Consider the following 23,536-nt stretch of genomic DNA (forward strand, 5'->3'; position numbering starts at 1 on the left):
AGCAGGTGACTGTTAAAGCTGGTGGAGGCGCTGTAATAGTGTGGGGCGTGTGCAGTTGGAGTGATACGGGACGCCTCATACATCTAGATACGGCTCTGACAAGTGACACGTACGTAAGCATCCTGCCTGATCACCTGCATCTATTCATGTCCATTGTGCAAATCCAGCAGGGCAATACGACACCCCACACGTCCAGAACTGCTGCAGAGTGGCTTCAGGAATACTCTTCTGAGTTTAAACACTTTCACTGGCCACCAAACTCCGCAGACAAGAACATTATTGAGCATATCTGAGATGCCTTGCAACGTGCTGTTCAGGAGAAATCTCCATCCCCTCGAACCCTTACAGGTTAATGGACAGCTCTGCAGGCTTCTGGCACATATTCCCACAAGTACTACGCCAGACATTAGTCGAGTACATGCCACGTCGTGTTGCGGCACCTCCGTGCTGGCGGGGCCCTACACGATATTAGGCAGGTGTACCAGTTTCTTTGGCTCTTCAGTGTATTTGTCCACAAACAAGTGCGTGTTGAGATACGGCCCGTTTTGCTTATGTCGAAAACTCTCAACACTTCGTATCTAATTACATTAATACTCTTTGACGAGTCGCTGGAGACAAGAGTTCGTTAAGCCGAAATTGTCAGAACATATGCCCGAACAACCTTCGAATTTTCGGGGTGGAGATTCTCGCCGTATGTTGAGACCAGAATCTGTCAGATGCGGTAGGGTCGAGTAAATGTGTTGATAATAACGTTCTTGTGTATATTCAATAAGGATGTGTTTATGTAATTTAGGCATTAAACGGTATTGTGGATGAGTATCAAAGGTGTTTGCCGATGAAGAGAGATAGCTTTCCCTGAGTGTTTCAGACTAAAATCTGTATGTCGTGTGTGAATGTATCACCCTCAGTAATGGGTAACGCGATTTGTCACGATTTGTGCACAGAAAAACGTCTCCAAATTATCCAGCAATACTTAATTGCACAGGAAAGAGAAATTCACCCACATCAGTCTTCAGAATTTCCCGAATCCAATGCACTTTGTCATAGTACTTACAGATTACAACTCCAATGCAGTCAAATTCCGTACAAACAGGGGACAAATTTAATACAAAATATTACAAGTGCCCAAGTGAATCAATACGGAAGCATTTAATCTCTAAAATATGGACTACTTACGGTATTCCCACCCGTACCCGTGACGACCTCCTGCGATACCTGAAAAAAAAAGTCGTTAGTTAACTGTCACTCTAAAATGTGAGACATCGCACGCAGCTGTTTCAAATTAAAGTGTCTGTGGGGGGATACTTTTCTTGTATCATTATGCTTGAATGAACATTCGCAAGTCAACTATACGCTAAGCAGCAAGAAGTGCTTGGACAAGCCACTGGATGTGCTATCCACAATTTCACGGTGGCATTGTGACTAATACTTCTGCCTGGACTACCCTAGTCCAGTGTCTCCCTAACACAAACTTCAACTCACGCATAAGCAAGCTCTCCCCATTACGTACAAAGCTGACGAATTAAGAAGGGGAAAATCACGCTGGGGTGAGGTGCGAATTAATGTTGGTGTTGGGGAGGGCATTGAACTAGGGTGGTCTGCGAATCCACTGGATGCTAACTGCCTGAGGGCTGGCTGTGCGCCTCAAAGGCTAACAAGAGAGACGGTGGATTGTGTCAGGGTTAAAACGTCATTTTCTGTCAGAACGAATCAACAGACAGAGGTAAGTGAAACTATTTATTGCTACCACAGAAGCAAGTGAACAGGTTTGGGACTCCAGGAGCCATCTTCAATTCTGAAGATGGCTACTAGAGCCTGCCATCGCATATGTTCACCAGGACTATAATTATTAATAGATTTACATTATTATCAGTTGTAACTGTGTGATAAAAAGGCTGTCTTTATGAAACTGCACGCGACTGCAGGGATGCAAAACATCAGGCATTATGTCACAAAGAATAACCAGGAGTTAAATGTGGTCAGGTTCACTGTTAAAAACATTTTTGTGAAATGGAAATGTCATGAAGTGTACGATGTTAATTTACAGGAAGTGCGTAACTCTGAAGTGTTCTAAACGTCAAAGCTGTTATGATAGACGTTTTCTGCGCTCTGCTGCAAAGGTGTGGTGTTCGGTGACGGAATGATCTTTCGAAAGCACATAGTTTTCTGGATCCTTAAGTTTCTCAGAAGCCATCGATTTCAAAGGATGCGTGACGCCGCTAAGTGTGATGCAATCGCGTCATTACTTTTCGGGTTAGTAAGATGAATCTTCACAGTGTCGCAGTACAAGTTTTGGTTCTCTTCTGCTCCTGTGTAGACTTGGTGTATGCCAGGCCAATGGCTGTGATTTGTTTTCCGTTTGGAGCTAGGAAATCGGCGTTTTCATTGGCAAAGTAAATGAAGACCTCTTGTGGAAACATTTTAGATAACAGCACACCTGATACAGCGTTCAGAATCGAACTTGACCTTAAGTGAACCTGTCTCCAACCCGAAGTTTGGCATGCAGGCCACAGTTCTCAACTGGATATGATCGTATTCGAGGTGGTATACCCTTATCCTCTGTCTAGCTTTGAACTGACGTACCCAGGAAGTTCCTGGGGGCTTAGTGTTTGACGTGGAGTCTCGACTACGATGTGAATTTTCACGAACGTAACTAATTTGCAAGAGGTTAGAGAAGAGAAAAGCGGCCGAAAAATACCCGGAAACAGTTTGCGGATTAAATTCCGAATTTTGAGATTTTTATTCAGATATCTGAAATCCATATACATCATAAAATTCGCCGGCCGGGGTGGCCGAGCGGTTCTAGGCGCTACAGTCTGGAATTGCGCGACCGCTACGGTCGCAGGTTCGAATCCTGCCTCGGGCATGGATGTGTGTGATGTCCTTAGGTTAGTTAGGTTTAAGTAGGTCTAAGTTCTAGGGGACTGATGACCTCAGAAGTTAAGTCCCATAGTGTTCAGAGCCATTTGAACCATCATAAAATTGGATGTACACTCAGGTGACAGAAGTCGTGAGATAGCGATATGCGCATGTGCATTTGGCGGTAGCATCGCGTACACAAGGTATAAAGGGGCAGTGCATCTGCAGGTCTGTGATCCATACGAAAAGGATTCCGACGTGATTCACCCAGCACGACGGGAATCAAAGGACTTTGACCGCGGAATGGTAGTTGGAGACGGACGCACGGGACGTACCATTTCGAAAATCATTAGGGAATTCCATCTTCCGGTATACACATTGTCCAGAGTGTGCCGAGATCACCAAATTTCAGACATTACCTCTCACCGCTGACAATGTTCTTAACGGCTGAGAGCAGCGGGGTTTCCACAGAGTTGGGAGCGATAACAGGAAAGCAACACTGCATACAATAACCGCAGAAATCAAAGTGCGATGTATGACGAAAGCATAAGTTAGGACAGTGCGGCAAAATCTGGCGTGATTGCAAAATATCAGACGACCGACGCGAGGGCCGTTGCTAGTAGCGCGGCATCGCCTGCAGCGACATCCCTGATTTGGCCATACTGGTTGCACCATAGACGACTGGAAAGCCGTGGCCTGATCAAGGGAGTCCTGATTTCAGTTGGTAAGAGCTGATGATAGTCAAAACGGTACTGTGCAAGCCGGTGGTGATTACATAATGGTGTGCCCTGCGTTTATGGAATGGACTGGGTCCTCCAGTTCAACTGAATCAAAAATGGTTCAAATGGCTGTGAGCACTATGGGACTTAACATCTATGGTCATCAGTCCCCTAGAACTTAGAACTACTTAAACCTAACTAACCTAAGGACATCACACAAGACCCAGTCATCACGAGGCAGAGAAAATCCCTGACCCCGTTGGGAATCGAACCCGGGAACCCGGGCGCGGGAAGCGAGAACGCTACCGCACGCCCACGAGCTGCGGACCAACTGAATCGATCGTTCGTTGGAAATGGTTATGTTCAGCTACTTCGAGACCATCTGTAGCCACTCATGGACTTCATGTTCTCAAACTACGATGAAATTTTTGTGGATGACAATGTGCCATGTCGCTGGGCCACAATTGGCTTGGTTTAAATGGCTCTGAGCACTATGGGACTTCACTTCTGAGGTCATCAGTCCCCTAGAACTTAGAACTACTTAAACCTAACCAACCTAAGGACATTACACACATCCATGCCCGAGGCAGGATTCGAACCAGAGACCGTAGCGGTCGCTCGGTTCCAGACTGAAGTGCCTAGAACCGCTCGGCCACAATTGTTCGCGATTGGATTGAAGAACAATCTGGACAGTTCGACCGAATGATTTGGTCACCGAGATTGCTCGACATGAGTCCCATACAACATTTACGGGACATAATCGAGAGGTCAGTTCATGCACGAGGTCCTACTTTAGCAATACTTCCCCAATTATGGAAGGCTGTAGAGGCAGCATGGTTCAGTATTTATGCGGGGGACTTCCAGCAAATTATTAAGTCCAAGCCACGTTAATCGCTGCGCTACACCGGACAAAAGGAGGTCCGACATGACATTAGGGTGTATCACACGACTTTTAACACCTCAACTACTGGACCGATTGCAACCAAATTTGGTACACTTATACCTCACTGTCAGACAACAATCGCTGTTGGGGGTAAGAACCACCTACCTATTACAGTTCAGGAGATAAGACGCCATAAACATCGAGATACGTGAAAACTGCAGCATCGTGTATGAGGTTGTGTGTTTCTGACTGTATTCTGAACAAATTGCGCAGGCAGTATTCACATATGCCGCAAAATATTCCTACAGAAGTATACCGTAGCTAGACTATCGAGCAGTGGAAACACATCATTGAGTCGATTGAGTCTTACTGCACAGTGTGACCAACTCCAGGTAGAGTTTATACCCAATGAATGAATTATGGATTCATGGTGCTGATTAGGTATTCCATGGAAACATGACTACGCTGTAAGGTCGCATTACTATCGAGGACTATGTGAAGATGTTTTCTAATCACGTCCATTTCATGGTACCACGTTTATTACCCAAAGGTGCAGCTGTGTCTTAAAACACATCTCGCATCGTCCAACAAGAGAATGAACTGTCGCATTCTTCTGGGCTACCAAAGTAAGAACATCTCAGTACTACTCAGCCTTTGTGGTTTGCTTTGGAGAGAAGAATGCGTGATCGCTATCCAACTCCGTCATTGTTACCTGAACTGGTTCTGTTTTTCTGGAAGAATGATTCCCTTGAAAACCTTACAGGACCCGTTTGTGTCCATTCTGAGACGACTGAAAACCATTTTGAGCGTCAGCCCTCTACTGCTAACATAAATCAGTACTTTTATACATATTAATTCTAGCTGGAAAAAATTAAAGCTGCCTTTACCAATATTGCAGATCATTCTAACGTAAGCATAAAAATAAGTCAACAGTTAAAGAACTTTTGTTCAAGATTTTTTAAATATAAAGTATACAGCCAAACAAACAGCTTTAGTCCATTACAATCACTATAACTTTTATACATATACATTTAACTAAAATAAACAGAATCTACTCTTGATAATATCCCAGATCATGTTAACTTAGGAACAGAAATAAGTCAACAGTTCATCTGAAGATTTGTTATTAATTTAAATACAAAGGTCCTAGTCATACAGACAGCTGCATCTCACTGCAGATACAATAACTCTGTATTCATGTTAATGCCAAACATGAAAAAAAGAAAAAAATGCTATAAACGGCATGTAATATACAATTAGAAATAAGATATCAGATCATCTGAAGTTTTTTCTTGTAGTAATTTATTTATTTAATTTATCTTATGCTCTCATGTTATCGCCATTCTAATTAAAATACTTGCCCTTATATCGACTTTAATACATGTGAAGAGCAACAACTTACATCTCTGTACAAAGTAGGCCTATGCCATATCTTTCTGTCAGGATCTTTGTCACAACCAACAGTTGTAAAGCGCATGCTGGATGCTGGAAAAGTCATCCCGTCAAACTGTAAATTAATATAGTTCGTGTGGAAGTGTGTGTACTGATATAACTACTAGACATCAAATTGGAGGCAGACAGATGGACACTAACCGAAAAAAGCCGCCTATACCGTCGCAGTATGTAAAAACTAAATTTACATCCATATCGACAGATAAGCTATAGTCATGGTGATACATTAAAGTGTGACCCATCTTTCTGCCATAGAGCCAGCACCCAGGATTATGCTACCAGTAATGATGTAACTTCCTGAAACCATCTGAAGATGAACCTGAAAAGGTTCGAAAACCGGTTCATGGAATAAAACATAACTATTCAAAAAAGTGACTGGTTGCAGTTCTGTATAATTTACTTACATTCAATATACACTCACGGTTCTAAAATATCCCTAATGTTGTGTTTTTGGTGTTTCCATATTTTTGTCTACCCTCTACATCTAAGCACCAGTTATACTTCCAGGAACTGTTCTCGTCGTTCCTCAGTACGCTGATGTCATCCGCTTATACTTGACGCAGTTTTGGTGCATGAAATATGAAGTTCTGTTAAGCTCCCACGTAGCTTTCTAAGAAAGAGCTTTATACCTGTAGATGTACTGTAACTCTTGAAACACGAACTGACCTATTCATAGTAACAATAACTGGATAATTAGTTCAGTCTGATTAAAGCAGTCTGTGATTAAGGCAAAAGACAAAGTTTGTATGTGTAATGCTTAACACAACGGTCCTAGAAAACAGTGACAAAATGGTATGCAGGGATAGTCCTACTTTCATAGCTCTACCACCCAGTAGTATACTTTTTAAAAAATGCATTCTATACAGTTGGGACATTAGATCATCCAACTGCTGAGCTGGTTGGAGAGCCCTGCCCCTAAAGCTGGAAAGGCAAAACGGCGTTTGGGAAGCACAAAGACAAGCAGCATAACCTCTCGCCAAGCGTGAGCAGGCATTGTCTTGTTGAAATGGTGGCCCAAGATGGCTTGCCTTGAATGGCAACAAAACTGGACGTCGAATATCGTCGACGTACCGCTGTGAAGTATCACACACACACACATACATACACACACACACACACACACACACACACACACACACACACACACACATCTATCGTCACTGTTGGTCAGTATGGTGGGCGATAATCGGGTTGGTATCACACAGCCATTTTGGGCGCTTCCACATACGTCTTCGCTGATCATCAGGGCTCAGTTCGATCTGGGACTCATCACTGAAGACAAGAATCCGGAGAGAAGACGTGTCTGGAGTTGCCCAGGACAGTGGTGGCATACGAGTCTCAGCGTTGCCTACCAAACGGCCCAAAAACCAGGAGTGTTGGTCTGGAGTGCCATTCCTTTTCAACGATCGTGCACAGAGGTACGTCGACGACATTCTACGCCCTGTTTTGTTGCCATTCAAGCTAATTCATTGTACTGTTTCTCCTGGGTGGACTCGGGTTTAAAAAAATGTAAACGAAATATTACCATAAATTTTATAAATAATCGACAAGTGCGCCAAAGAAGAAGAAATAGAACTACAATGGGCATGTTACTCTATGGACCCTTGCGCTTATATCCATGAACTATCTTTCCTTTGTCTTTCGCATATCTGCTTGGTTTCGGACCTAAGAGGACGTTCTTGTGTAAAGCTCATCTTGCTGTACCAGCTGATAATGTAAGTTGTACTTAAAACCCGAAAAATGTGATGGTTATTTTGTCAAAAGAGTTTGTGTTTGTGGACAATCAATTGGTAGTCTGATACCTGGATTGTCTTAAGTAGATATGGGCCTTAACAAAGAATTTTCATTGTTAGGCGCCATCTTAGAAAACTCTCTAACATTTTTCTTTTAGCTCATCTACGAGACTTACCGTCGGTTCGGACAATTAACTTTACTTCAGATCCCACGAGACCGGAGGCAGCTACCAATAATTTAACAATTTTACTTACAGATTTTCTTTATGTAACGAGATAACATCCCAGGCTGAAAAGGTCTTGTCACAGGAATCCAGTTCCATTATAGGATTTCATTTGTAGATGCTACTATTGTTATCTTATATTGTGGAATCGAGACGAAACCATGATGTTAAGTTACATATTGCAGTAGTGTACATTGAACAGACTTGGGAAATATTCTCTGGAGCAACAACCACACGACTTCTCACGAGCCTGAAATAATATCTGTAGTGTTGGGTAAATAAGAAAAGGACAATTAATTATCGACGATTACGTAACTACCCTGAGAACGGACCTAGTTTACTGAGTGCTTATACACGTCGGGCTAAATTAAACGACATATTACACTGTTAATAATATTCCTACATTAGTTATTTCTCTTTTGTGCTGAGCCATTGCATTAATGTGTGTTTCTTTTTTATGTAAGTCACGGCTCACATTCATTCTATTACATTACACTGATAGCAAAGAAAAAGAGTCACAAATAATTTTTATTTTATTACATTACATCATCCTGGGCTTACATTTCAGCACGATAGTGCCTGCCCATATACGACGACAGTTTCAATTGCTTGTCTTCGTGCTTGCCAAACCCTATCTTCGTCATTTTGGTCTCAAGGTGTCTTCCCAGTTCAGAAAGTTTACAGAGATAGGGAAAGGGTCCTCCCACTAACTCTTGATTTTGACTACTTACTGCATCAACTGGCCATAATTTTGCACGATATACACCAGGAGGACAAGCAACAACTCTAACAATCAATGACACTCCGAATAACTGCTGGCATAATGGTCAGAGGTGGAGCAATGAGTTGTTGACTTTGTGAAGTTCTCTCTTTTGAATATGAATAGCTCATCCAGCTTTTCAGCAGTTATAATTATTTTTTTGTACATGTGCACCACATCTACTGATATCCATCCCATTCGGATAAATCCTTGATGGTGCATATTTTTTTCTCTTAGAGTCTGTTTCGTTACGAAGTAAAACGTCTCTTACGAAGCTAGAAAGAATCACTGTAACGTATAGAATTATTTAAACTCATCTGTTTTTCATGGCAGTTTTTACATATCAGTAATGTTGCTATGATGGGTGATGGTGAGTAAGTAAACTACTTTACGTGCAGCAACGTCAGCTGCCCTCGCGTGTCTGCCTGTTTGGGTAAGCATAGCTCATCATGTGCATCCCGATCTCCCCCTGCCTAGCTGTCTCAACGCACAATGCGTTGGCTTGTGCAGCATTGCTGCCGAGTAGTGCATACAGACAAGTGTGGGCAGGAGTGCGCATCTACGTAGCATGGTATTGAGGTAGTCATACATTATACAACGTGAACATTATGCAAAAAATAACGTGGAAGCATTGATTAAACGCATAGAACGTTGTATATGCATTGTAATCATAACGTTGACTCCTGTCATGTAGCTCATATCAATCAATAGAAGCATTTTGACAGATTGTTAAAGACTGGCATATATGATATTATTGTGGATAAAATTTTCAATTACGGAGTCTCTTTCTTCCTGTGATCCGATTTTGAAGAAACGAAGTCTATACGGTGCGCAAAGAAAGGCTCAAGTTACGTCTGAAAACCCCCTGAAAGAGGGGTGGCTATGAAGTAAATCCTGTTTCGTGCCCCTAAACTATGCTCAAATTACCTATGAAAACCCCATGAAAATTTTCAAGTGGTTTCGTAGATTAGCGTTTTCAGGCAGAGAAACAAATACAACTGTTTTAGGTGAAACTTAAATCACTGTGTTCTTTTTCTGAAATCTGTTTTTGATGAAGTAAGGCCCATATGTTTTCTCAAGGTATGCTCAAGTTAACGTTCAAAATCCCATGAAAATCCGTCGACTAGTTTAGGTGAAGCGTGTTCAAACAGATAAACAGACAGACAATTTTACAGATTTATTGTTTGTACAAATATAGATTCGAGAACCTGCTTGCACGTAAAAGTAAATAAATATGCTTACCTAAAAGGATTTCACTTATCATCTCGAATAAGCCTCGTACCTGAAAATAAATAAAAGATGTTTGCCATTTCGTACATACTGAGACCACAAAAAAGAGAAAGAAAATAAAACTGCACTCTGGACTGAGCGGAGAACACTGGGAGTAACAAAATGTTTTTGCATGTCAATAAAAATTAAATTTTTTCGTTCTAGACACATTACAACTTTTGGAAGAGGAGAAGATATGATAACTACACTCTCATATCTTGAGGCTTTAAAAGGGGACAGTTCGATTGTTTGATTATGGTGAGTGAGCGCGTCGTAATCCTTATAAACTGCAGTCTAGCTGACGCGAACCTTAAAGCTACTTTTTGTTGTCACTTCATTCTCTCGCCGGCCACGAGCAGCGTTAATAGAAATTGCAACAAGCAAAATATTCTGAAACAATTTAAAATGTAAGATATCTACATTTTCTCAAAATTATTGACACAGTAGGGTTTACATTGTAAATTTCATGTCAAATATTGTTGTCTTATTAGACATGTTTTTTATTTTTGTTTAATTGCACTACGGTGATACAACACACACCATCTTCAGGTAAGCGCTATTTTCTATTAATACCTAAGATGACATGCTGCAAAAACGTGCACGACACGCCCCTTTTACTAGAAATACAGTGATGTTGTCCATTGAAGCCTGATCACACTGTGCCGTAGAGAGGGTTGAAAAAGGTAGCCTTTATCACCAAATCCGGCTGCAATAAATAAATCTGATACACACTGCAAGTGATGTTTTTGTTGCTACGTATGTCAAAAGTTTAGTGGAACGGTAGTCCATGTGACATTGACGCAGTTTAGTTTAGTTTTAGTTTTGTCATGTTCCGTAGATCATTTTCCCGATTATTTTATCTATATGATGTGGAAAAAGTCAGATTACATTTTATATATAGACACATGAATAGTGTTAACATTAATATTACTGAAATGTTTAGTTCTACACATGCAACTACATTAAGCGGTACAATGGAGTAGAAGGAGTTGTCCAAAAGAAATGATTTTAAGCTAGATTTGAAACTTTATCTGCTACCTGCCAGACACTTTATGTTGTTGGGCAAATGATCAAATATTTTTGTTGCTGAATAGTGTACTCCTTTTGGAGCAACTTACAGCATCAATAACGGATAGGAAAGGTCATTTTTCCCTCTAGCGTTGTACGTATGAACATCACTGTTCTTCGCGAATTGAGATGGATTATTTGTAACGAATTTCATTAGAGAATGTATGTACTCTGATGGTACAGTAACAATACCTAACTACTTGAAAAGGTGCCTACATGATGTCCTATAGTGAACACCACTAATTATTCTCACTGCTCTCTTTTGTGCAATCAATACTTTATGTCTAAGTGGTGAGTTACCCAAGAAAACTCTTCCATAAGACATTATTGAGTGGAAATATGCGAAGTACGTTTTATTACCAAAGGGAGTATTGGTCAGATTAAGACTTTATATGTGTGGATTATTGTGGAGGGATGCAGTCCTTCTGAAACGCCTCTATATGGCTTCGTTGACCTTATTTGGGATTTTTTGTATGCCTTAGCAATCTCTTTGTCTATGCACTTGTGCTTTTGAATCTGGGGACAAGGATGAACAGCAAAGTGTTTCATTAAACAGGTACAGTGGCACTTTAATATTCATACTTTGCTATTTCTCTACTTATATTTTACGTCTCACACATCAATAGGTATATTAGGTATACATGAACTGCCGCGCGGGATTAGCCGAGCGGTCGAGGGCGCTGCAGTCATGGACTGTGCGGCTGATCCCGGCGGAGGTTCGAGTCCTCCCTCGGGCATGGGTGTGTGTGTTTGTCCTTCGGATAGTTTAGGTTCAGTAGTGGTAAGCTTAGAGCAGCCTCTAAGCTTACCACTACTGTAGACCTTAGCAGTTAAGTCCCATAAGATTTCACACACACATTTGAACTTTTTTTTTTATACATGAACTCCTACAAACATGTTTATTATGTATCCATGCTATATTCGTGTGTTACGTTTTGTGCTCCTTATCTCAACAGCTAGAGAAAGAGTATAGGTATCAGTTCGTGATACTGCCATATACTTTGGTTCATAGGTAGGGGTTCCCTGAGTGGCAGTGGCAGTTTGGACAACTTTTGTTAGAGTTTAAGTAGAGCTCTGCTGCGTCAAAGAGACATTAGTGGAAAATAGTCAGCAGCCATTTTACAGGTTGTTGTAGTTAGCTAGGACGTACTTTCTTTGCCACCTGTGCACCTCGGTCCTGAAATGTGTGTGCAGCACTGTACTTTGGGACTTCGGTAAGTGAGGGTGCCTCCTCAGGTCATTTCTAGTACGGTAAGTTACAAATTTGTAAGACTTGGTTAAGTTTGAGAAGCTAACACGTTTTCGTCAGACGTAGCCACGGTGAATCACACCTTAGAATTTAGTTCAGTTAGGGAGTGCTATCATGCTTATTAATATTTAATTTCTTTAACTCGATTCTTCGTCTTATCGCAGCTTAGCGATGGGAGATTGCTTTGACCAGCTTATCTCTCATTTCAGTTAGTGTGAGAGTCTTATGTGTGAACCTGTTGTGTGTTGTCCGTATGTTCATGATAGAAATCTGTTTACGTGTTTGAGTTTTGTTTCATTTCGTGAGTTTCACATTTTCTGTGCCGCGTGAGACGGCGATAGCAACCAAGTGCTTCTCGTGTGGTATACTGAACCTTCATCTTCTCTTATTTTGCCTTCTTATAATAACCTTCTGTGTAGGTGTAATTTTATTTTATTCGAATATCTTTCGTGGATTAGGTGTTTCACATTGTGTTTGTATTTGAATTAGACCACGTATGTTCACATCACGTGGTTAGCCTTCAGTTCAACATAATAATATATTGAAGTTCGTTGTTCGACCCGAATTTCAAACCCTGTGCCACTTTGTATTTGTTCTAAATGTTTACGTATTTCCTGTACTTCAGAATTTCTATGCGAGCTACTAACCACGCGGTTGATCTGTAAAGCTTGTCACACTCTGGCCCACCGTGCGTAAGTATGGTGTACGGAACGATCCGCATGGTTTCTCTTTTTACTGCGTGTGAACTGTTGATACGAATGCACGTGTGCATGTAATCTGACGAATCCTTCCCATTTTACTTGTGCTATACTGTTTCCATGTGTTGAATTACGGCTTATGAAGTGGTCATTGTTATACAACGTACATCAAGCTTTGCCTTGCGATTACGATTTTTAATATATACTTTTCTGTTATTTAAAAGACTTCATTGATTGAGACTTACTCTGTACGAACGAGCATTGGTCTAGCTTTCACTCTGACCAATGGGTAAGATGTCTTACTAGAAAAGCTATGGGGATCATTCACTACTGTTGGACAACTTAGTAGTTTTGTCTATTGCGGAATTTTTATTCCATCTTTAACAGATGCAATTTCCTTGTTGGTTTACTGCCAACGGTTAGTCCAAAGTATTACAGTTCGTCACATTATTTTATATAATGATTGCAAATGATGATGTACAAGTCAAGGAAAGGCTATAGCGTCAGCGTATTGCACGATGGAGTATAACATATGCGGAACATGTTTCAATGCAGAGGCGACTATGTGACGTCAGTGGAAGGTCAGAACATGGCCCGATAACAGTACGAATAAGGTATGTAAAACTACACTAACGTAACTATGTAACTTCGCAACTCCCATGGCATTGGGTCATGAAAGGCACTCTGCTGAAGTGCACGTATATATTCAGCTATAGATTTGGACTCGTAATAAAGACTTTTGGCTGCAGTATACGCCTAGGAGTGCATACAACAGGGGATTGCAATAGGTGACGCTAAACCTGTAATATGTTTTTTGGATTACAAAGTTACAGTATTTACAGTCAGAGTGTTTATCATTCATTATGAAAGACAGGACCGTGAATTTGGCTCTAATAAACTGATGAATAACAATTTTTGTCGAATGGAATTTCCAGTCTTTCTACGGGTTATTTCTTCTAGCTACAGTTTGCTTTTACTTATAATATCAAGTTTTTAACAACGAATGGTGTAATGGCATCGTAGTGAAGGAACATACAACGTAGTATGCAATATGTACCCGATTTTCCATCGCACACTTAGAGGACTTCGGTTAGGTGTGAATTTCTAACATTTTTGGTAAGAATTCAAACGATCGTTTCATTATAATAACAAGAACGACAACACCACACCTCTAGCATATGATCCTAAGGACAACTCTTGCCACATTGCGTCGACGTCTCGATGCGAAGACAGCTATTTTGATACGAAGAAACTATCTGCATAGAGGTTTTGCTTCAAAATCTGCCACTGTCGCTATATGCGGCACCAAAGTTTCTTCTAACTCCACTGGGGTTTCGCAAATGAGACACTGAACGAGGTCTCAGAAGAAACAATGCAGCGGAAGGAAATACTAGGAATGTTTAGGAAATCCAATTGGTTTCCTGTGACCGTCAACAAATTTTCCACAAATTAACCCGAGTGTTCACTCACAACAGTGAACGGTTCGTTTCCGGACATGAGACAGTTGGTTATAAATAGATGACATAAAAAGGTGTAATGGTAATTTAGAAACACCTTATATGTTAGCTTCCACGACCATTTACAACAAATAAATTCCTGATCTGTTAGACTGTGTCTTAACTGAAATCTTCTCAGTCTCAGAGTTTCGATCTGCGTGTGGGAATTCAGCCTCAGAGTTTCGATCTGTCAATGTGAATCGTTCTTAACTATCATTTTTCCTTAATTACACGAGTGAGTACTGGAATAGTATCAACAACTGAGTGGAATGGCACAGTGTTAAATCACCGAGCTTACATTCCTACGGAGCATGGTTCAAATACATAACCGACAGTCAACATTCGGGTTATACGTAGGTCCTCTGAATCGATATGCTATGATGGATTCCTCGAAATGAACGCGATGGACTTGCGTCTCTACTCTTGCTCAATCGGAGCTTGTGCTCAGTTTCAAATCTTCTTCCTTGCCTGTATGTTGTGGAGCTGTTCTTCTCTGAATTGTAACCAAACCGACAGCAATTGCCATTCTGACGGAATACACGACTACGTCTTAAACTGATGAAGGAAAAGCAGGAATGATATATGAAGAATGAATTAAGAACTAACGAAATGTGAAGCGTGATGGATACAAGAAAATCTGTGGCATTGGATACAAAATGAGAATTCGTTGGATGTATAGAGAAAGAAGAATCAAGCATCAATATCTGAATAACCAGACATACAATACCGCAGAAATATCTAAGAGATGTGCGTTTCCACGTTTCTTCTCACTGATGCTTGTGTCTTTTGTGCAGTCTGTTATTGCTATACTTTTACCTTTACAATCTCCATGGTGGTTAAGATACTTTCTGTGAATTGGGAAGGAATTTAGTTATAAAAAACAGACATGGGGACACAGAAGCTACCCACAGTCGTGGTTAGGCAAAAGTATAAGACCTTAAGAAAATGCAGACACAAGTGGATATTTTGAGTGCGTTATAATATAGTATACGATGTAATGCTGATTTAAATTTCAAAAGCTTAAAGAAATAGAGGATGCTAAAGTACTTCACTTTTCCGATGAGTGCAGGACCCCTGCAGCTCGAAAGTTAGGATGAGTTTGGTGAAGAAGAGATGCTCTTTGTCAAAAACATTATTTTTACGTAAATGAACGTTAAGGGGATGTGGTACCACATCAAAGAATAAGTATACTTTTCTCTACTTTCGCTCAACTGGATGAATGATGTCGTATCCTACCCTCAACCTTTCATAACATTCCTTGGCTTTTTCCCTGGCGTTAAGATCTGAAATCACATGAATTCTTTAGCCACAATCACACCAGCATCTTACTGCACGACTTGCTCATCTGTAACTTCTAACTGAATATTTCTTCTTATCGGAAGTTCGCAGTAAATGTCTAAAAAGATAAGATCTGAAATCACACGAATTCTTTCTTGAGGAGGAAGTAATAATCACAATATACTGTATATCTTTAACAGGAAAGCATGCTGGTAGTATTTCGTCTTAGTTTTTGGGCAGGAGCTTGCAGGTTCATTTCTGCATTACTATTAATAGGCGAGTACGGCCTTGATGGTATTTATCGAATGTACACTGACTTTCAGGCAAATTTATTGAACTTCAACCTATGAAAGCCTCTGTAAAAGCTTCATGTCCATAGTAAGAGATCTTGTTTCATTGTAGTTCTAGAAACTAAGCAGTTCTCAAAACGTTTATACTTGTTATGGAGGTGAAAACTGAAAACTTCTTTTTAAAAGTAGTCGTCAGGAAAAACGTTACTCAAATAAGGGTTGTTTCTGGAAAGTATTAAGATTCCTTGCATCAAAATCTATTCATGTTAGAGGGAAATCAAAAATTAATATCTCGTTGTACCACACAGAGCCTCAGACACTTTTCTGTGAGTGAACTGCAACCCAACGACACCAGCACTGTAGCAGTGACCCTCCAGAGCTTTGTTGTATGGTCAGCCTCTGGGGCTGTGCACGGCCACGGGGTGGTCCGCCGCTCACCAGCTGGTAGGCGCCGATCAGGATGGATCCCGTCTGCAGGGAGCAGCCGCAGCAGCAGTGGTTCAGCTGAGGCAGCATCGTGTCCCGTCTGAAACATAAAACGCCCCAGCTGATCAACTCTGCTTTTCTCTTATCACCTCTTGCAATAGTATGAAGAACTTATACTCACAAGTGGAGGCCGCCAATTGTGAAATTCAGATTCGATTCATACTGCGCATAATAAAAGGTCATGGCCAGAGGTGTAATGTGGCAAAGCACCAAGATGCACTTCTCAGCCGTTTTCGAGAAAACCGACAGTTAAAAAGAAACCGTTGCGGTGAAATACTCTCTACGATTAATAATTTTCTACAGCGTTGTGGCGCAGCGGTAAACGCTCGGGTTTGTAATCCGAAAGCCGCCGGATCGAATCCCCCGCCATGCAACATTTTTTTATTATTAGTTTTTTGTAATTATATATATTTTTGTAATTGTATATATTTGAATTACAAAAAATACAAATATATATATATATATATATATATATATATGTATATATATATATATATATATATATATATATATATATATTTGAATTACAAAAAACTAATAATAAAAAAAAGTTGCATGCCGCGGGATTCGATCCGGCGACCTTCAGATTACGAACCCCAGCGCTTACCGCTGCGCCACGACGCTGTAGAAAATTATTAACCGTTGTAGAACATTATTAACCGTAGAGAGTATTTCACCGTAACGGTTTCCTTTAACTGTCGATTTTCTCGAAAACGGCTGAGAAGTGCACCTTGGTGCTTTGTCACATTACACCTCTGGCAATGAGCTTTTATTATGCGTAATATGAATCGAATCTGAATTTCACAACTGGCGGCCTCCCCTTGTCAGTAATAATTTATTCGTTTGATTAGAATGTGAAACAATATTTCTTGGCACTGTTTCCCATTTAATTCGGATTTGACCACTGGTCGTCCCAGAAAGTAGACCCGACAGTATAAAAGGAGGTGGCAACTACTGTGTTTTCAGTAGGAGTAACAGAAAACTGGATCTATCAGGAGAATTCAGTGGCTTCAGTAGTGAGCTAGTCATTGAATATCACCTGAGTAAGAAATCCATTAGGGACATTTCAAATTCCTAAAGCTGAGTGTGAAATAGAAACATGAAGTAACAGCTACAACTGAACCAAGACGAGAGAGACCTTATTAGACGGACAGAAACAGTCGAGCATTGCGGAGGGTGCTTGTAAAAAATCGCGTGACATCGTTGGAAAGATTCACTCGTGGATTCCAAAGTGTTCTAGCAGTCCACATAGCAGAATTGCAGTGCATAGAGAGTTGTAATTAGCATGGGATATAATGGTGGAGCAGCTCCTCGCAAGCACACACTTCCGTAGTCAGTGCCAAGCAATGTTTGAGATGGTGTATAGAGAGATACACCACTGGACGCTGGATGACTGGAAACAACTGATTTAATGTGATGAATCACGCAACACCCTCCGACCATCCCGTGAAAGGGTTCGTGTTTTGTGAATGTTGGAGAACGTTACCTGCCATAGCACCACACCTCATATGGTTCTGTTTTCTTCTGTTCGGTTTTCTCATAGTCCATGTCTAATTGCCTTACAAAGCTGTGATCCAAAGGTACATTCTCCTATATTTCTTCCTCAAATTAAGACCTATGTTTGAAAGTAATAGACCTCTCTTGGCCCAGAAAGTCCTTTATGCCACTGCTAGTGAGATTTTTATATCCTCCTTTATCTGCCCATCTTGGGTTATTTTGCTGCCCAGGTCGCGGGATTCTTAAACTTTATCTAACTCATGAGCACCAATCATGATGTTTAGTTTCACGCTGTTCTCATTTCTGCTACTTCTAATTACTTTCGCTTTTCTTCGATTTACTCTCAATCCATATTCTGTACGCATCAAACTTTTCGTTCCATTCAGCAGGTAGTACAATTGTTCTTCATTTTCACTAAGGATAGCAATAGCACCAACTAATCTTAAAACTGATACACTTTTACCTAGAATTTTAATGCCCCTCTTGAAACTTTCTTTTACTTCCCTCACTGCTTCTTCGACCTATAGATTAATCAGCAGGGGTGAAACACTACATCCCTGTCTTACATCCTTTGTAATCCGTCCATATCCTTCTTGGTCTTCCATTCTTACTGTTCCCTCTCGGTTTTTGTACATAATGTGTATTTCCTGGTTCAAATGGCTCTGAGCACTATGGGACATTTTCTGAGGTCATCAGTCCCCTAGAACTTAGAACTACTTAAACCTAACTAACCTAAGGACATCACACACATCCATGCCCGAGGCAGGATTCGAACCTGCGACCGTAGCGGTCGCGCGGTTCCAGACTGTAGCACCTAGAACCGCTCGGCCACCCCGGCCGGCTGTATTTCCTGTCATTCCCTATAGCTTACCCCTATTTTTCTCAGGATATCGAACATCTTGCACTCTTTTGCATTGTCTAACGCTTTTTCCTGGTGGACAAATCCTATAGACGTGTCTTAATTTTTCTTCGATCTTGCTTTCATTTTCAACCGCAACGTCAGAACGGCCTCTCTTGTTCTTTTACCTTTCTTAAACCCAATCGGACCGCCATTTAACAGATCTTCAGTTTTGCTTTCCATTCTCCTGTATATCATTCTAGTCAGCAACTTAGATGCATCAGCTGTTAACCTGAATGTGTGGTTATTCTCTTCTCGCATTTGTCGGCTCTTTACATCTTCGAAATTTTGTGGATGATGTTTTTCCGAAAGCCCAGTGTCATATTCCCAATCTCATACATTCTACACAGCAGCGTGAATAATCGTTTTGTTGCAATTTCCCTCAATGATTTTAGAGATTCCGATGGAGTCCCTGTTGGTCCTTCATGGACGAGGGAAATCAACTGGTTAAGTAATTGTCAGTATCAATGAAATTCTCCAACCGCCGTGTAACTAAGATACTATACTATTTTATTTTTACGACAACCAGTTTAGGCATTCCACTATGCTATCGTCAGGCACCACATGCATCTCTCAAAATAAATGATAATGCCATACAGTGTCATATATCGACGGATTTCGTGAATTCAGACCGTTTTCACAAGTGCTTCATTAGATGATTGGTTGTCGTCAAAATAACATCTTAATTACATGGCTGTCGGAGAATTTCACTGATACTGACCGTTAATTCCAGTGGAGTGTTACATCATCAGACGAGTCTTCCCTCCTCTCAGAGGCCTTCATTGTCCCCTTTCGACCTATCCGCTCTCTCCTCTGCAGTTTAATACTGTAATTCAGACTGCACTCTAAATGATAACTTCCTTGCTATTATTTAATTTATTTATTTTACTTTTCTGTATTCTGAGTCAGTCCTTCTGACAATCGTTTCTTTTTCGATTTCTTCACATTATTCGTGTCCTAAGTGACGTGTATTTCTATATTTCTGAATTTTTGTTCTTCCTTCTTTCATCGTTCAATCGAAATATTTATTCTATTTCTGATGGTTTCTTCGCGGTTATCTCCTTTGTATCTATGTTTTCTTTCCCGAATTCTGTAATATCCCTTTTTAGAGGTGTCCATTCCCCTTCAGCTGTACTGATTACTGAACCATTCCTTATTGCTGTATCTACAGCCTTAGAGAACTTCAAGGGTAACTCGTCATTCCTTAGCATTTCCGCATCCCACTTCTTTGGCTACTCTTTATCACTACTACATTATGATCTCAATCTATTTCTGCTCCTCTGTACACCTTAAAATCCAGTATCAGATTTCTGAGTCTCTGGCTGACCATTATGTAATCTAATTGATATCTTCCCGTATCACCCAGCCTTTCCCAAGTATACCACCTCCTCTTGTGATTTTTGTACAGAGTATTCCCTATTACTAGCTGAAATTTATCACAGAGCTCAATTATTCTCCTGTCTCATTCCTTGTCCCAATTCCATATTCTCCTGTAACCTTTTCTTCTGCTGCCTCCCCTATACTGCTTTTCAGCCCCCATGACTCCTAGATTTTCATCTCCCTCTACAATCTGGATTACGGTTTCAGTGTCCTCATATAGTTTCTCTATCTCTTCATCTTCTCCTTCCGGAGTCGTCGGCATGTATACCTGAACTTTTGTTGTCAGTGTTGGTTTGCTATCGATTCTGATACTGTTCACTGTAATTAAGTCTCTGTCTACAGTACTATTCATAACGAATGCCATCCCTGTAGTGCCAGCAGTGAAGTATGGAGAACGTGATGTTACAGTATGTGTCCATTTTTCGTGGTCTACCGCTTGCTCCCATTATTTCGTTTCAGAAAACGTTAAATGCCCAAGGATATGAACACATTCTGTAGCGTAGTGTACAGTGGACGGTAGAGGAAACGCTCGGAGACGACGATTATGCCAGCATTACAATGTAGCCTGTCATTAAGCAGCATATGTGAGACAATGATTTGTGCAAAATTACATTTATAAAATAGACTGGGCTTCCCTGAGTCCCAACCCGACCTCAGTGGAACACATTCGCTCCAGACAGAGCGTCTTACATCACTGCCTTCTCCGATTTAGGTTCTTGAGAAGGATGAGCTACCATTCCTCCACGGACATTCGAACCCCTCAATGAAAGGATTCCCAGAAAATTCAATCCGCCATAAAGGCGAACGGTGGAGACACCGCATGGCAATAGATCTCCAGACACTTTTGGTCAGATTATTGAATCCGTTGTTTATATTCGCCGTAGTAGTGACACAGAAAGAAATTGAGCATGTTAGTGTCAACAATAATTTTCTTGCAGTCAAATGCCACATAATTTCTTGAATAGCTAAACCTATTTTGATTGTTAAGTGTATAAACTTGCAACCCCTCTTACGAACGAGTTTCGTTTATAAACTGCCATACAATACGACACAGATCCATTATTCTGAGTAATATTTGTTAACTGATTCTCTGTTTGGCTTTCTGTTTTCTGAAACGTTGCCAGTATTTCCGACTGCATGAACAATATCTTTATAGATTGGGCTACCTTGAGGTGTGTCACAGAGTAGAAATAAATTTCGTTCGGAGAATTCAAAGAAAAGGATGCTACAATGTGTGGTAATGAGTCCAGTGGTGTTCTTAATCTATGTAAATGCTTTCAAATAATTAAAGAATTATTCAAAAACTACAATGTAATAATGTAAGTACGATAATGAAATGCGTAGACATAACCAAGCCAAATGTACCCCAGGTTGAACACTGTTCTCATACAATAGAAAAGGGTCATAAGAACAATCATGAACTGACTGTAAACATCTGTTCAAAACACTGCAATTGTAACTGTACAATGAAGGTATATTCATCAATAAGTTGCGCTCATAACAAATAAGGCTGATACGCGCAAAGAGCTTTATCCATGACCATGGAATGAGAGCTAGACTGAACTTATATTTATTAGAAAATAATAAACATAGAATTCTAAACAATATTTTCTGCCACGGAATAAAAGTGTACAATAAACTGCCCAAGAAGATTATAAAGATTACTAACAGGAACTTATTTAAAAAGAAAGTTAGAAAGTACTCGTTAAGCAATGCATTTTGTACAGTGAAGGATTGCTTAGAAAACACATTGTAAGCGGTTCGGTAAAAAATGAAACACAAGTAAATATTAATTACAACAACAGTAAAATATGTATAATTTCACGTAACGCTTTTCACATTCTTTTTTTTTTTGGAAAGACTTACTCCCAAACCTATGCAACCTGTGATATTAAGCCGGCCGTAATGGCCGTGCGGTTCTAGGCGCTACAGTCTGGAACTGCGAGACCGCTACGGTCGCAGGTTCGAATCCTGCCTCGGGCATGGATGTGTGTGATGTCCTTAGGTTAGTTAGGTTTAAGTAGCTCTAAGTTCTAGGGGACTGATGACCTCAGCAGTTAAGTCCCACAGCGCTCAGAGCCTGTAGTACTAACATCTTACCATATTCCTGAGCACGACATCTTGCTCAATGTGGAGATATGCTCATTCAATTTTTCAGACTAGCAATTGGGAAGTTTCGATGCACAAAATTGAAGCTAAATAGCATTGCTAAAGTTTTCTCCGAGTACGAAAAACATTGGACACAATGGAGGTGTGAATTTGTTTTTTTTTTTTCTTTCTCCTTAGCCTATTTTCGCCCTTTAGAGATACAATCAAAAAGCGTGTCGGACACGTAAACATATCACTAGTTCAGTAAATCAGTGAGAGAGGGCAGGTATGTTGATTACTTACATAAAACTGTAAGCTGGGAACATGAAATTAAAGTATTTTAAGAATCCTTAGGACTGGGAATTCCTGGTAACACGTTCGCTTTTTAGCAGAAGCAGCAACTACATCATTTCTTCTCGGGAGGATCCTGGTAATTTACGACAACGTACGCGCAAATATCCGCAGTGGAATGCCAGCCTTGGTGGTAAGAGTCAAACGAGTCATCCCCGATGACCAACAAGTAGAAAGACGGAGGCTAAAATACTTGACAGTGTTAAAGCAATTCATCTTGAAGCAGAAATATTCAGTAGCAATAAAAAACTGCTTGTAACGTTCTGCATTACGGTGTAGTGGCAGGAGCTGTGCAGAGGCAGTGGAGCGTAGTAGCTGGCGTGGCTGTCTCGCGTGCTGCGGGTTGCCAGTTTAAATCCAGCCACTAGCAATTTTATTGACAGAATTGGTAATGAGCTAATATGTCTCTCTCTCGCAGTAAGTGACTGGAAATCGCGAGAATAAAACATGCTACTTCGTTATCAGTCCTTTTAGCAAATAACTGTTAGTGGTCGAGTTTGTAGGAACTACCCGCATGCAGCCAGTGATCGGCGCTGACCTGTACGGCAGACTTCGTGCAGCACAGCTTGACGGTGTATAAAATAGGCGACGTGTGCCAGAGGTACGTGTGCGTTTTGGACCATGGAAATTAGCAGTTATTACAAACCTGGGGATGCAGTCAATTTTGTTTACAAACCTGGGGATGCAGTCAATTTTGTTTATGAATTCGAAAGGTATACATTGTATCTTGTCGTTTTGCAGTAACTTTGCTGGGATGAAACAGGCTACATTATAATTTAAAACTCGGCAGTATTTTATGCAAGCTGTCATTCCAGTCATTGGTTTCGCTGTGTGGTGCAGTACGGCTTTAATACCTCA

The 23,536-nt window shown here is 40.7% G+C and overlaps 1 protein-coding gene across 2 annotated transcripts in view; it reads right to left on the reverse strand.

The window, feature by feature from the left end:
- Window positions 1–23,536, reverse strand: part of LOC124596619 (lysosomal-associated transmembrane protein 4B-like) — a 78,458-nt gene that overhangs the window by 39,600 nt on the left and 15,322 nt on the right. Inside the window, exons 2-4 of one of the 2 annotated variants that reach the window (XM_047135847.1) lie at window positions 16,417–16,504; window positions 9,873–9,912; window positions 1,177–1,215 (exon numbers count right to left, since the gene is read on the reverse strand). In XM_047135847.1, coding sequence (XP_046991803.1) covers window positions 1,177–1,215; window positions 9,873–9,912; window positions 16,417–16,494 — 157 coding nt within the window. In that variant the 5' untranslated portion in view covers window positions 16,495–16,504. The remainder of the gene's footprint in view (window positions 1–1,176; window positions 1,216–9,872; window positions 9,913–16,416; window positions 16,505–23,536) is intronic. The other variant, XM_047135855.1, reaches the window with a different exon arrangement.

This window comes from Schistocerca americana, chromosome 1 (genome assembly GCF_021461395.2).
Source record: "Schistocerca americana isolate TAMUIC-IGC-003095 chromosome 1, iqSchAmer2.1, whole genome shotgun sequence".
In the NCBI taxonomy this organism is placed as follows: domain Eukaryota; kingdom Metazoa; phylum Arthropoda; class Insecta; order Orthoptera; family Acrididae; genus Schistocerca; species Schistocerca americana.